The 14,378-nt window shown below is 45.5% G+C and overlaps 2 protein-coding genes across 2 annotated transcripts; both read left to right on the forward strand.

The window, feature by feature from the left end:
* Positions 1–1,369: 1,369 nt before the first annotated feature.
* On the forward strand, positions 1,370–4,184 carry LOC120879815 (PRAME family member 8-like). The gene is made up of 3 exons (XM_040262813.1): positions 1,370–1,656; positions 2,085–2,657; positions 3,662–4,184. The coding sequence occupies exons 1-3, from the start codon at positions 1,370–1,372 to the stop codon at positions 4,182–4,184; spliced, it is 1,383 nt and encodes a 460-aa protein (XP_040118747.1).
* A 6,213-nt stretch (positions 4,185–10,397) lies between these two features.
* LOC120879816 (melanoma antigen preferentially expressed in tumors-like) lies at positions 10,398–13,898 on the forward strand. Its single transcript, XM_040262814.1, has 3 exons — positions 10,398–10,684; positions 11,113–11,685; positions 13,325–13,898. Exons 1-3 carry the CDS (start codon positions 10,398–10,400, stop codon positions 13,896–13,898), a joined length of 1,434 nt encoding a protein of 477 aa, XP_040118748.1.
* Positions 13,899–14,378: the final 480 nt, after the last annotated feature.

The following is a 14,378-nucleotide window of genomic DNA, read 5'->3' on the forward strand; positions in this document are numbered from 1 at the left end:
TAACTAAGTGTCTGACTCTTTTGTGACCCCATGGACTATAGCCCACCAGGCTCCTCTGTCTATGGGATTTTCCAGGCAAGAATACTGGGTTGCCGTTTCTTTCTTCAGGGGATCTTCCCAACCCAGACATGGAACCCAAGTCTCCTGCTTGGATTCTTTGCCACTGAGCCACCTGGGATGCCTGTCAGTGACCCAATTAGAAGAACTCAATCAGTGTTCATAGAGTAAACCCATGGCTGAGCCTTTGACTCTCCTCCCCCCCATGTATCCCTCCTGAGTGAATATCTGATTCAATTAATTCATCTGATTATAGGCAAAGATCCAATCAGGATTTACCTAATGGACATTTGAAAATCTAATCAGGCATCACTTTCTGATTGGATAGTAGCAGTTGGATGGGAGGGAAGATGTGATTAGAAAGGCCTATAAAGACCTGAGGAATCAAAGAAGAGGTGCAGAAATTTCTTTTTCGGGATTTGCTGCCTGTCTTCTCCAAGCTACTTGGTGGCTTCTGCACCAGATCTGACCTCTGAGCACCCTGCCAACCCCAGCAGAGCTGGTAAGTTACAGACCTCAGCAAAAGACCCCTCATCTTACCTATGGTCAGCGGGTTTCCACTGGCAGCATGCAGCAGTGGTGTCAGGGAGATTTCTTTATTTTCAGATGTATACATGTAACACTTTGGTTTTACCTCTAAGAGTAATTTTGCCTCAATCCCAAACATTTTGATATGTGCTTTCCTTTATATCATTTAAAAATATCTTAACCAACAAGATTTTATTTTTTAATGAAAACATCTAATTTTTAAATTAAATTGTTTTAACTGGAGGATAAAAACATCTATATTTTTGAAATTTTATTTCTTGACATTAAAAATATTCAGTTTGTGCAAATGGCATTCATTGAAGGAGTCTGTTTCATCTTTCTCAGCCTGTTAACTGTGGGAACTTAGGATGGAGGCTGTATTGGGCTACACGATGATCTTATTCCCATAGTTTTAAGATTAAGTGATTTAAATATTTTCCCCCTAAAAGATGGATCTTAACCTTCAGTTCTTCATACCACTTCCCACTGAAACATGATTAAGCAAAGCAGTGAATGGAAATGGATGGACCAGTGGTTGGGTTTCTTCCTTCTTGGTCCTTAAGAAATGCTTGTTCAGGTGCCCCTACGGGCAGAGCTATGCCACTGTGCCCACAAAGCCCAGAGTGAAATTTTGCAAAACTAAGGCTCTTCTAATTGTCAGAGCAGAGACTTTAGCTCTGAGTTGGTTCCTCTAAAGGGTGGGGAAGTAATGTTCATGCTTACCTGAGAAAGATGCCTTCTTCTCCAAAAGTTCTTACAGGATTCCTTTAGGAGCAGATTCAGGATGAGTATCCAGAATCCCCTGAGACTCCTGAACCTGGCAGGGAAAAGCCTACTAACAGAAGAGGCCTTGGCTATTTCTACTCTGGAGTATCTGCCCATCGAGCTCTTCCCCCCACTCTTCATGGACACATTCTGGGGAAGACACAGAAAGACTTTAAAGGCCTTGGTTCAAGCCTGGCCCTTTGTCCGCCTGCCTCTGGGGGGCCTGATGCAGACCCCTCATCTAGTAACGTTAGAAGCAGTGCTCGATGGACTTGATGTCCTGCTCACACAGAAGGATCGTCCAAGGTGAGTCAGATGCACGTGATCTGGTAGGATGTGGGCAATCCCAAACAGACAGCTGAAGGCAGGAACGCAGATGGCACATGGATGGACCAGTGACTTCTGATGAGGCCAATGAAGAAACACAGAGACTTGGCCATTGCTGAGCTCACTTTGGGAAATGCCTTCCAGCAGTGTAGGAGTGCCTAAGATGCAAGGAAATCTGAAAGTACAAGCCCCAGCCTCCCCCCAGGGATGTTTAAGGTCACTAGAAGTAGAAAGCTAAGGAAAATGGAAGAGGAAAAGGAGATGGAGGAAGGTGAAGCAGAGAGGGGAGAGGAGGACATGATGTTGGGAATTTGAAGTAAAAACTCACGTGGAAAGTCAGAGTGTTGTCTAAAGTTTGTGTGGATATTATTAAAACCATCACTGCCAATCTGTCGTTTCCCCCACAGGAGGTGCAAACTGCGTGTGCTGGATTTAAGGAATACTGGCCAGGACTTCTGGAGAATGTGGTCTGGATCCAGTGTCCATGTGTTCTCAAGCTCTTCAATGGCACCAGGGGCTGAGGACAGGCCGAGGATGGAGCAGCCCTTGGCTCCCTTCAAGGTGTTCATAGAACTTCACCTCAAGGAAAGGAGCATGGATGGATTTCTCACCTGCCTTATGAGATGGGTGGAGCAGAGGAAAGCATCCATACACCTGTGCTGTAAGAAGCTGAGGATTCTTTCATTTTCCATGGATAAAATTATGAAGGTCCTGAGCATGGTGCAGCTGGACTGTATCCAGGAGGTATATGTGGATCGCACCTGGCATCTGTCCACCCTGGCCATGTTTGCTCCTCTCCTGGGCCAGATGAGCAATTTGCAGAGACTCCTCATCTCCCACATCCACATGCCTGATCCCGAGGAGCAGGAGGAAGAGCACGTTGTCAAAATTACTTCTCAGTTCCTAAGGCTGCACCACGTCCGGGATCTCCATCTGGAATCCCCCTTCTACCTTGAAGGCTGCCTGGACAAGATGCTCAGGTGAGTGTGCACCACTGACCAGGTAACAGTAAATCCAACACTAGAATAGCAAATGTACTGTCCCCTTTGCTGCTCCATTGTGAACTATGGTATCACATAACCACACAAATCAAGGTAGGGGTCTAAACTTGGAGAGAGGCTCTGGAACGGGACACTGTGCTGGAAACTATAGACTAGGGGTTAGAATCTAGAGGATAGTTATTTGGTTTCTTCTTAGGAAGAGATATCTTTTCTAGGTGACTTAGGATAATAGGTAAGGGAAGAGGGCATTGAACATGGACAACTCCACCAGCCCTGAGCATTTCTAAACTGAAGCTCTGTGTTCTTCAGCTTTCTGACCAGGATGAGCCTATCTCAAATTCTCTGTCTGTAAAAAGATGTTTTTTACTCCAGATATGGTAAATAATATATGGGAAATGCATGATTCTGGAGATGATGGTAATAGAGTGGGTGTCAAAGGGATCATAAAAATTGGAAGGTGGTTTGCAGATAAAGCAGAGATATAAGTGAGCCCCACAGGATGGCATCTTCTGTGGATGCTGTGGGATTTTGCCCAGGTTTGTCCTCTATGCAAGTCACCCAGAAGCCTCACCTGCCTGAGATGGATGTCTGGGGCCCAAGCATGTTCGGAAGGTAGCCTGCCTAGTAAGTATATCTCTTACTATTAACTTTCAGTGATGTCCAATCTTGATTGAGACAAGATGTCAAGCTCTCCTCTGAGTTTGTTCTAGTCCATTCCATTATCTTCATTCCTCTTCATAAGGAAGCAGAGAACATTTTTGTCTGCTTGAGTAATGAGGAGAGAGAGGTTTTAAGACTTTATGTACTTGACCTGGTCACACAGAAAAGGTGAAATGACTGGCTGCAATGAGATTGTCCATTCTGGGTATTAATCCTTATCAAGTGATCAGTTCAAACCTGGGCTTGGGCAGATCACTTGTCTCTCAACTTGCAATCAACTTCCACCTCAGTTTCCAATACCTAATTCCTCTCTTTCTCCCCAGGTACCTGAAGACCCCCTTGGACAACCTTGGGATTACTCACTGCCTGCTTACAAATTCAGACCTGACCCATCTGTCTCAGAGTCCCAACATCAGTCAGCTAAAGGGCCTGGATCTGAGTGGGGTCACGATGACCTACTCTAGTCCTGAGCTCCTCCCAGCTCTGCTGGAGAAAGTTTCAGCCACCCTCCAGGAGCTGTACTTAGAGCAATCTGGGATCAGAGACTCCCACTTGGAATCCATTCTGCATATCTTGAGCCGCTGTTTCCAGCTCATGTCCTTCAGTCTGCGTGGGAACCTCCTCTCCATGGCCGTCCTGAAAAAGCTGCTGCGACACACCTCTGGGCTGCCCAGGCTAAGTCAAGAGCTATACCCTGTCCCTCAGGAAAGTTTCAGCTCTGATGGTATCCTCCAACCCAGGAGACTTTCCCAGTGTCAGACTGAACTGCTTGAGATCCTGGAGGACTTGGGACATCCCAGGACCATCTGTATTAGCTTCATGCCCCTGTCCACCCTGTGGAGATAACACATTCTGTCGTCCTGAGCCCATCATATACAGTGGTAACACCCTTGCTTAGTCCATAGCATCAATGGAAAGCTTTCTTCTGAGCACTTGGAAACTGAAATCTAGGACAAGATACATCGTGAAGGGGAAATAAAGCCATGGTTTCAGACATCTTCTCAATGTGAATGTGAAAAGGAAAGGATCCTGCAGGGAAGCAGGATTGCAGATGGAAATACTGTCTCCTGGAATAGGAATGCTTGTAGAGTCAGAACTAAGAACCTACATTTCTTTAGGTGGATTTGAGCTTGAGACTCACATGTTGGAGTTATCCCTGGGTAATTGGCTGTAAAGAAATGGTCGGAAATAAAGAGTCCCTCATTGTAAATGGATTGCTGCTGTTCATGATGTATTTTTCCTGATTTTTCAGTTCACATCAGGGAAATCTCCAGACATTGATTTAAAAAAAAGAAAAGCACTGAGTTGTCTATGATCCAAAACCTTACCATTCCCACCTTTATTCAACCTGGTGCATCTCTTACGTCCTTGCTTACTTCTGGAGCTGTTCAGTGGGGTAATATACACAGAGAGAAACAGACTCAGTGGCCAGTGAGCCACTCCAGTGCACACCCCAGGCAGGTCTCTCACTGCTGACTCAGGCCATGACTCTGGACATGAGCAGCCCTCTTGGTTGTCCTGGTCCCTCCATAACTTTCAGTCATTGACCTTTTTGTGGGGGTGGAAAGGGTTTTACTGAAAAAGGGATGGCTCCCAATTCTGGAAGGGGTCATCCACACTGCAGATAAGCTAAACTTATGAGCCTTGCTGACCTATTACCCATGGTGGATAATGATCCTTTTTAAATTAATCTATTGACTAGGGAAGTTACATAATTTCCTTTAGCAAAATACTAAAATCATAGAGGCATGTAACATGGTTTCAGTGTTTCTATACCTAATCAAAAATTACAAGGGTTACATTATATTAGTGAGAAATTGTCTTTATTTCCATAAAATCCCCTGTCTCTCTCCATTACGGAAGACTCTAATAGCATGTTTTGACATCAGATGTCAGGTTGTGTAACAAAAACACCTGTGGGTTTGTGTGACCTTCTTGCCTGTGGTAAGATACTGTATTTGTCAGGGTTCTCCTGAGTAACCACTAGGGTACAGCTGATTGTTGAGCAATGTGTCCATTAGAGGCACTACCCCCTGTTCAGTTGAGTTCCCTGTATCATTTATTCTCTGCCTTCCTTTTCTTCTTTTTCACATCCTTGGATTCCACCAACTAGATCCTATAAAACAATATATACTCTTGGAAAACATCTGTATGTAAGTGAACCTGAGCATTTCAAACCAGTGTTTTCCAGAGTCACCTGTATATATTAGAGGAGATTTACTATGGGAATGGGTTTGCCTAGAGGCTGAGAAGTCTCTCAATCTGCTGTCTATAAACTAGAGTACCAGCAAAGACAGAAGTTTATCTCAGACTGAAGATTAAGGCTGAGAAGCAGGTAAGCTGATGATGTTACTCTAAGTCTGGGGCCAATGACCTGAGAACTATGGGAACTGCAGCGAGATCAAACCAGTCAATCCTAAAGGAAATCAGTCCTGAATATTCATTGGAAGGACTGATGCTGAAGCTGAAGCTCCAATACTTTGGCTACCTGATGAGAAGAACTGACTCATTGGAAAAGACTCTGATGCTGGGAAATATTGAGGGCAGGAGGAGAAGGGGATGACAAAGGATGAGATGGTTGGATGGCATCACCGACTCGATGGACATGAGTTTGAGCAAGCTTAGGGAGTTGGTGTTGGACAGGGAGGCCTGGCATGCTGCAGTCCCTGGGGTCGCAAAGAGTGTTATGTGACTGAGTGACTGAACTGAACTGAGTGGCAGTATTGGTGACCTCTTCCAAAAGGGCTTATGCAAGGACTGTTTAATTTAGTGCTCATAACACCATGGTAGCCACTGTCACCGCATGGCAGCCACTGTCAATGCACGCCTCCACTAGAGATTGCTGGACACTCACAAGCAGGTCTGGGTCAGTCTCTTAAGGAGTCACTCCTCCTTTCTCCTGGGTCTGAGTGGGCACAAGGTTTTTTTTGTGCCCTCCAGGCTGCAGATTGTCTGTTCAGTTGCTCTATGGTGGGTCTCATATGCCCTGTCTCCCAGGTCTGCTACAGACAGAGCCCCTGTCCCCATGACAGGTCACTGCTGACCTGTGCTGCTGCAGGAGCTCAAAGGCAGGCCTGTCTCAGTCTCTAGTGGGATCCCTGTGTCCTGGTGCACACAAGGTTTTGTTTGAGCCCTCCTAGCATCTCTCATGGGTATGGGGTTTTATTCTAAGTGTGATTTCACCCCTCTGGGCTTAAGTCAGGACTTCTCTGAAAACGTTGGCTTAAAATCATAATAAGGAGTAAGAGTAGGGGGCTTTCCTGGTGGCTCAGTGGTAAAGAATCCACCTGCCAAAGCAGAGACCCAGGTTCAATCTCTGATCTGGGAAGTTCGAACATGCCCCAGAGTAACTAAGCCTGAACTTGTGCTCGAGAGCCTGGAATCCTCAACTATTTAAGTCTGTGCAAACATTATTGTGGTTTTGAACCATGAATTTTAGATCATTATGTGCTGTGCCGTGCTTAGTTGCTCAGTGGTATCTGACTCTTTGCAACCCCATGGACTGTAGCTTGCCAAGCTCCTCTGTCCATGGGGATTCCCCAGGCAAGAATACTGGAGTGGGTTGCCATGCCCTCCTCTAGGGGATCTTCCCAAACCAGGGATCACACCCAGGTCTCTCACATTGTAGGGGGATTCTTTTACTTCTGAGCTACCAGATCATTATACGTAGGCTCAAACTCATCTTTATTTATCAAGATAGGAACCATTACAATCAACACATTTTTGCCAATGAGTAATAAGTTTGTTTATTCTTGTAGTGTAGAAATCCATGCTTCAGAATTCAGTGAACTCTTAGAAAGCATTTTCTGCCTCCTGCTGGTTGTGGAAGCATTTTCCCTGAAAAATATTGTCAAGATGCTTAAAGAAGTGGTATTTGGTCGGTGAGAAGTCAGGCAAATATGGTGGATGAAGCAAAATTTTGTAGCCCAATATGTTCAATTTTTGAAGCATTGGTTGTGTGATCTGCAGTCAAATGTCATTGTGGAGAAGAATTAGGCCCATTCTGTTGATGAATGCCAGCTGCAGTCATTGCGGTTTTAAGTTCATTTCATTGATTTATTGAGCACACCTTTTAGATGTAATGGTTTTCTCAGGATCCAGAAAGCTGTAGTGGACCAGACAGGAAGCAGACCACCAAACAGTGATCATGACCTTTTTGGGTGCAAGTTTGCCTTTGGGGAGTGTTTTGGAGCGTTTTCTTGGTCTGACTATTGACCTGGTCATTGTTGGTTGTTGTATAAAATCCACTTTTCATCACAGGACACAATCTGATTGAGAAATAGTTCATTGTTGTGGCATAGAATAAGAGAAGAAGACACTTCAAAAAGACAAATTTTTGATTTTCTGTCATTTCATGAGGCACCCACTTATGGAGCTTATTCACCTTTCCAATTTGCTTCAGATATCCAATGACAATAGAATGGTGGACATTGAGTTCTTTGGCAACTTTTCCTTGAACTGAACTGAACTGAACTAGATAGCATATTCAAAAGCAGAGACATTACTTTGCTGACTAAGGTCCGTCTAGTCAAGGCTATGGTTTTTCCAGTAGTCATGTATGGATGTGAAATTTGGACTGTGAAGAAGGCTGAGCACCAAAGAATTGATGCTTTTGAACTGTGGTGTTGGAGGAGACTCTTGAGAGTTCCTTGGACTGCAAGGAGATCCAACCAGTCCATTCTGAAGGAGATCAGCCCTGGGATTTCTTTAGAAGGAATGATGCTAAAGCTGAAACTCCAGTACTTTGGCCACCTCATGCGAAGAGTTGACTCATTGGAAAAGACTCTGATGCTGGGAGGGATTGGGGGAAGGAGGAGAAGGGGAAAACAGAGGATGAGATGGCTAGATGGCATCACTGACTCGATGGACGTGAGTCTGAGTGAACTCTGGGAGTTGATGACGGACAGGGAGGCCTGGCGTGCTGCGATTCATGGGGTCGCAAAGAGTCGGACACGACTGAGCGACTGAACTGAACTGAACTGAAGCCTAGAGGACCAAGCACATCCCCAGTTGCATTTGCCTTCCTCCCTTTAACAGACATGATCTGCTATATTTCTGACGTACAACCTAAGTAACAGTTTGACACAGATAATTTATGTTGTTTCCTTTGGGAATGACACCACAGTGTTTTTGCAACTGCTTTAATTGTGGGACATTTTGATTACACTGATCTGTTGAAAGATTCCAAAACAATGGTGCTTTCAAATTTTGTTTTAATTTTCCAATCTCAGGAAACATTAGTGGCTTCCCTGTCTCACACCCATGGTTATAACTGACCCTACTGTGTGTGGAGGGAGTGTGTGTGCCATGCTTAGTCACGTCTGACTCTTTGTGACCTCATGGAGAGTAGCCCACCAGGCTCCACTGTCCTTGGGATTTCCCAGGTAAGAATACTGGAGTAGGTTCTCATTTTCTTCTTCAGAAGATCTTCCCAACCCAGGGATGGAACCCGGGTGTCTAGGATCTCCTGCTTGGCAAATTCTTTACCACTGCACCACCTGGGAAGCCTCCATAAATGACCCTATTAGTTAAACGCAATTGGTGTTCCCGGAATGAATCAATGATTGAGTCTTTGACACCCCTCCCCCCATGTATCCCTCATGAATGAATATCTGATTCAATCAATTCATCTGATTATAGGCAAAGATCCAATCAGGATTTACCTGATGGACATTCAGAAATCTAATCAGTCATCACATTCCCTATTGGATGGTAGTAGTTGGTTGGGGGAAGACATAATTAGAAAGGCCTATAAAAAGCTGAAGCATCAAAGAAGAGGTGCAGAAACTTCTTCCTCTGGAGTCACTGCCTGGCTTCTCCACCAGATCCGACCTCTGAGTACCCTGCCAATTACAGCAGAGCTGGTAAGTTACAGACCTCAGCAAAGGATGTGCGTGTTAAGTCACTTCCGACTAAGTCAGTGTCCAACTCTTTGAGATGCTATGGACTGTAGCCCACCAGGCATCTCTGTCCATGGGATTCTCCAGGCAAGAATACTGGAGTGGCTTGCCATGCCCTCCTTCAGGTGATCTTCCCAACCCAGGGATCGAACCTCAGTCTCTTATGTCTCCTCATTAACAGGCAAGTTCTTTACCACCAGCACCACCTGGGAAGCCTTCAGAAAAGGATACCCTCATCTTGATGGTGAGGTTTCCATTGGTGGCAAGCAGCAATGGATGTCAGGGAGATTTTCCTCTCTTTTTCTTTTCAGATGTATCGTTTAGTCTCTAAGTGTAATTTTTCATTAGCCCCAAATATGTTGATCTATGCTTTCCTTTATGGCATTTAAAAATATCTTAACCGACTAGATTTTATGTCATGAAAACATCTGATTATTTGGAATTTTATTTCTTGACGTTAAAAATAGTTTGTGCAAATAGCATTCACTTTTAGGGGTATCTGCTGCCTTTTTCCAAGGCTGTTAACTGTGGAAGCTGAGGTTGGAGACTGCAGTGGGTTTCATAATGCTCTATTCCCATAGTTTTAAGGCCTGAAAGTGAAAGTCTTTCAGTAATGTCCAACTCTTTGCAACCCCATGGACTATACAGTCCATGGAATTCTCCAGGCCAGAATACTGGAGTAGGTAGCCTTTCCTTCTCCAAGGTATCTTCCCAACCCAGGGACTGAACCCAGGTCTTCCACACTGCAAGCAGATTCTTTACCATTGAAGCCACAAGACCCTAAGTGAGTGTCTAAAATGTTTCCCCCTGAAAATATTCAGCTTTCAGTCTCCTGGTATCCACTTCCCAGTGCAACATAAATTGAGCACAATAGTGAATGGAAATGGATGGGCTAGGGGTTGGGTTTCTTCCTTCTTGGTCCTTATGAGATTCTTGTTTTGGTGCCCATAGGGGCAGAGCTATGGCTTATTCCTAACTGAGCCCAGAGTGAAACTGTGCGAGACTGAGGCTATTCCACAACTGCCAGAACAGAGATTTCCACTCTGAGTTGGTTCCTCTGAAGAGTGGGGAGACAGATGAAGGGGTGTTCATGCTTACCTGAAAAAGATGCCTTCTTCTCTGAAAGTTCTTACAGGATTCCTTTAGGAGCAGATTCGGGATGAGTATCCAGAACCCCCTGAGACTCCTGAACCTGGCAGGGAAGAGCCTATTAACTGATGAGGCCTTGGCTATTTCTACTCTGGAGTATCTGCCTATAGAGCTCTTCCCCCCACTCTTCATGGAAGCATTCTGTGGGAAACACAGAAAGACCTTAACAGCCTTGGTGCAAGCCTGGCCCTTTGTCCGCCTGCCTCTGGGGGGCCTGATGCAGACGCCTCATCTGGGAACCTTACAAGCAGTGCTGGATGGACTCGATGTCCTGCTCACACAGAAGGATCATCCAAGGTGAGTCAGATGCACATAATCTGGTAAGATGTGGGCAGTCCTGAAGAGACAGGTGACAGTAGGAGAGTAAATGACAAATGGATGGACCAGTGGCTTCTGATGATGCCAGTGAAGAAGCAGAGACTTGGTCATTGCTGAGTTCACTTTGCTGAATGCCTTCCAGCAGTGCAGGTGTGCCTAAGATGCAAGGAAATGTGAAAGTACATGCCCACCCTCCTCTCAGGGATGCCTAAGGGCACTAGAGTAGAACGTTAGGGAAAATGGCAAGGGAAAGGAGATGGAGGGATGTGAGGCAGAGAGGGAAGAAGAGGGCAAGGAAGCAAGTGATGTCAGGAATGTGAAGTGAAAGCTGAGGTGCAAAGTCAGAGTGTTGCCTAATCTTTTGTGGATCTAAAAACCATAGCTGCCAATATGCTGATTCCCCACAGAAAGTGCAAATTGCGTGTGCTGGATTTAAGGAATACTGGCCAGGACTTCTGGAGAATGTGGTCTGGAACCATTGTCCATGTGTCCTCAAGCTCATCAATGGCACCAATTGCTGAGGATGTGTCAAGGATCAAGAAGCCCTTGGCTGCCTTTGAGGTGTTCACAGAACTTCACCTCAAGGAAAGAACCATGAATGAATTCCTCACTTACCTGCTAAAGTGGGTAGAGCAGAGAGACCCTTTCATACACCTGTGCTGTAAGAAGCTGAAAATTGTTTCATTTCCCATGGATAATATTATGAATGTCCTGAGCATGGTGCAGCTGGACTGTATCCAGGAGTTACATGTGAATTGCACCTGGCATCTGTCCACTCTGGCCATGATTGCTCCTCTCCTGGGCCAGATGAACAATGTGCAGAAACTGTTTGTCTCCCACATCCACCTGCTTGATCCTGAGGAGTGGAATGAGCAGCACATTGTCAAAATTACTTCTCAGTTCCTGAGGCTGCACCACCTCCAGGATCTCCATCTGGAATCCCCTTTCTACCTTGAAGGCTGCCTGGACCAGATGCTCAGGTGAGTGTGTACCACTGACCAGCAAATAGAGGGGAAAAGCTGGAGGTAGTGACAGATTTCCTCTTCCTGGGCTCTAAAATCACTTCAGATGGTGACTGCAGCCATGAAATCAGGAGATGTTTGCTTCTTGGCAGTAAAGTTATGACAAACCTAGACAGTGTTTGAAAAGCAGAGACATTCCTTGGCCACAGGTCCACATACTCAAGGCTATGGTCTTCTCAGTGGTCATGTATGATTGTGAGAGCTGGACCATAAAGAAGGCAGAACACCAAGAATTGATGCATTTGAACTGTGGTGCTGTAGAAGACTCCTGAGAGTCCCTTGGAAAGCAAGGAAATCAAACCAGTCAATCTTAATGAAAATCAATCCTGAATACTTTTTGGAAGCACTGATGCTGAAATTGAAATGCCAGTATTTTGGTCATCTGATGCATACAGCTGACTCACTGGGAAAGTCCCTGATGATGGGAAAGATTGAGGGCAGAAGCAGAAGAGGGTGTCAGAGGATGAGATGGCTGGATGGCATCACTGACTCATTGAACATAAACTTGGGCAAACTTCAGGAGATGGTGAGGGACAGAGAGGCCTTGGCATGCTGCAGTCCATGGGATCACAAAGTCAGACATGACTGGGCAATTGAACAGCAACAATAGCTTAGGTGACTTGAAAATAATTAAGGGAATGGAGCATTGAAGATGGAAAATTCCATCTGTCATGAGCATTTTAAACAGAAGCTCCATGCTCACTGGTTTTGTGACCACAATGAGCCTAATTCCCCATCTATAAAGGTCGCTTTTTTTTCTCCATGTGTGTATGCTAAGTCACTCAATCATGTCCAGTTCTCTGAAATACTATGGACTGTAGCCCATCAGGCTTTCCTTTCCATGGGATTTTCCAGGCAAGAATACTGGAGATGGAAGCCATGCACTCCTCCAGGAGATCTTCCCAACCCAGGAATAAAACCCCTGTCTTTTATGTCTCCTGGATTGGCAGGCCAATTCTTTACCACTAGTGCCACCTGGAAAGCCTCAGATAAGCTTATTAATATATAGGAAATGCATGACTCTGGAGATGATGGTAATAGAGTAGGGATCATAAAAATTGGTAGATGGTTTGCAGATAAAGCAGGGATGTAAGTGAGCCTGTGCAGACTGGCATCCTCAGTGGATGTTGTGGGATCTTGTCCAGGTTGGTCCTCTATGCATGTCACCCAAAAAGCCTCACCTGCCTGAGATGGGTAGCTGGGGTGAAAGCATGTGTGAAGGAAGCATGGATTGGAAGCATTTTAAGTGTATCTCTTACTATTAAATTTTAGTGATACTCACTCTCAGTTGAAACAAGGTATCAGGCTGTCCTCTGAACTTGTCCTAGTGCATCCCATTATCTTCATTCATCCTCAGACAGAAGTGGAGTAAGTTTTTCTCTGCTTGCCTAATGAGGAGAGTTTTCAAGACTCTGTATTTGACCCAGTCGCACAGAAGGATAAATGACTCTGATTACAAGAAGACTGGCCATTCTGGGTTTCAAACCTTATCAGATCATCATACCAAACCTGGGCTTGGGCAGATCACTTGTCTCTCAACTTGCAGTCAGCTTTGACCTCAAGTATCTAAGACCTAATGTCTCTGTTTTTCCCCCAGGTGCCTGATGAAGCCCTTGGACAACCTTTCAATAACTCACTGCCTCCTTACAGATTCAGACTTGACCCATCTGTCTCAGAGCCCGAACATCAGTCAGCTAAAGAGCCTGAATCTGAGTGGGGTCACCATGACCTACTCTAGTCCTGAGCTCCTCCCAGCTCTGCTGGAGAAAGTTTCAGCCACCCTCCAGGAGCTGTACTTAGAACAATCTGGGATCAGAGACTCCCACCTTGAGGCCATCTTGCCTGCTCTGAGCCACTGCTTCCAGCTCACATCCCTCAGTCTGCGTGGGAACCTCCTCTCCATGTCCATCATGGAGAAGATGCTGCGACGTACCTCTGAGCTGCCCAGTTTAAGTCGAGAGCTGTACCCTGTCCTTCAGGAGAGTTTCAGCTCTCAGGGGATCCTCCAACCTGGGAGACTTGCCCAGTGTCGGACTGAATTGCTTGAGGTTATGAAGGACTTAGGATGCCCCAGGACCATCTGGATTTGTTTCACCCCTTGTCCACACTGTGGGGATAACACTTTCTATCATCCTGAGCCCATCATATATGGCGGTAACATTTCAGCCTAGTTGGTTGCATCAATCCCAAGCTCTCCACTTAGAACTTGGAAACTGAAATCTTGGACAAGATACATTGTGAAGGGAAAACAGTCATGTGGTTTCAGACATCTACTCAATGTGAATGTGAAAAGGAAAGGTGATCCTCCAGGGAAGCAGGATTGCAGGGGGAAATGTAGTCTCCCCAGTAATGCAATGCTTGTGGACATGTGTCCTGTAGAGTCACAAATAGGAACCTAGATTTTTTTACGTGGATTCGAACTTGAGATTCACATGTTGCAATTGTCCCTGGATTGTTGTTGTTCAGTCACCCAGTTGTGTCCAACTCTTCAACCCCATGGACTGCAGAACGCCAGGCCTCCCTGTCCCTCACCATCTCCTAAAGTTTGCACAAGTTCGTATGCATTGCATCGGTGATGCCATCCAGCCATCCCATCCTCTGATGCCTTCTTCTGCCCTCAATATGCATCAGGGACTTTTCCAATGAGTCAT

Source organism: Oryx dammah, unplaced genomic scaffold (genome assembly GCF_014754425.2).
Source record: "Oryx dammah isolate SB20612 unplaced genomic scaffold, SCBI_Odam_1.1 HiC_scaffold_21, whole genome shotgun sequence".
Classification (NCBI taxonomy): domain Eukaryota; kingdom Metazoa; phylum Chordata; class Mammalia; order Artiodactyla; family Bovidae; genus Oryx; species Oryx dammah.

Excerpts from the sequence above, each read along its gene's own strand:
- LOC120879816 (XM_040262814.1), top strand. The coding sequence starts at position 10,398 with ATGAGTATCCAGAACCCCCTGAGACTCCTGAACCTGGCAGGGAAGAGC. Across the intron at positions 10,685-11,112 it reads ACACAGAAGGATCATCCAAG|AAAGTGCAAATTGCGTGTGC; the intron begins GTGAGTCAGATG and ends GATTCCCCACAG. Across the intron at positions 11,686-13,324 it reads TGCCTGGACCAGATGCTCAG|GTGCCTGATGAAGCCCTTGG; the intron begins GTGAGTGTGTAC and ends TTTTTCCCCCAG.
- LOC120879815 (XM_040262813.1), top strand. The coding sequence starts at position 1,370 with ATGAGTATCCAGAATCCCCTGAGACTCCTGAACCTGGCAGGGAAAAGC. Across the intron at positions 1,657-2,084 it reads ACACAGAAGGATCGTCCAAG|GAGGTGCAAACTGCGTGTGC; the intron begins GTGAGTCAGATG and ends TTTCCCCCACAG. Across the intron at positions 2,658-3,661 it reads TGCCTGGACAAGATGCTCAG|GTACCTGAAGACCCCCTTGG; the intron begins GTGAGTGTGCAC and ends CTTTCTCCCCAG.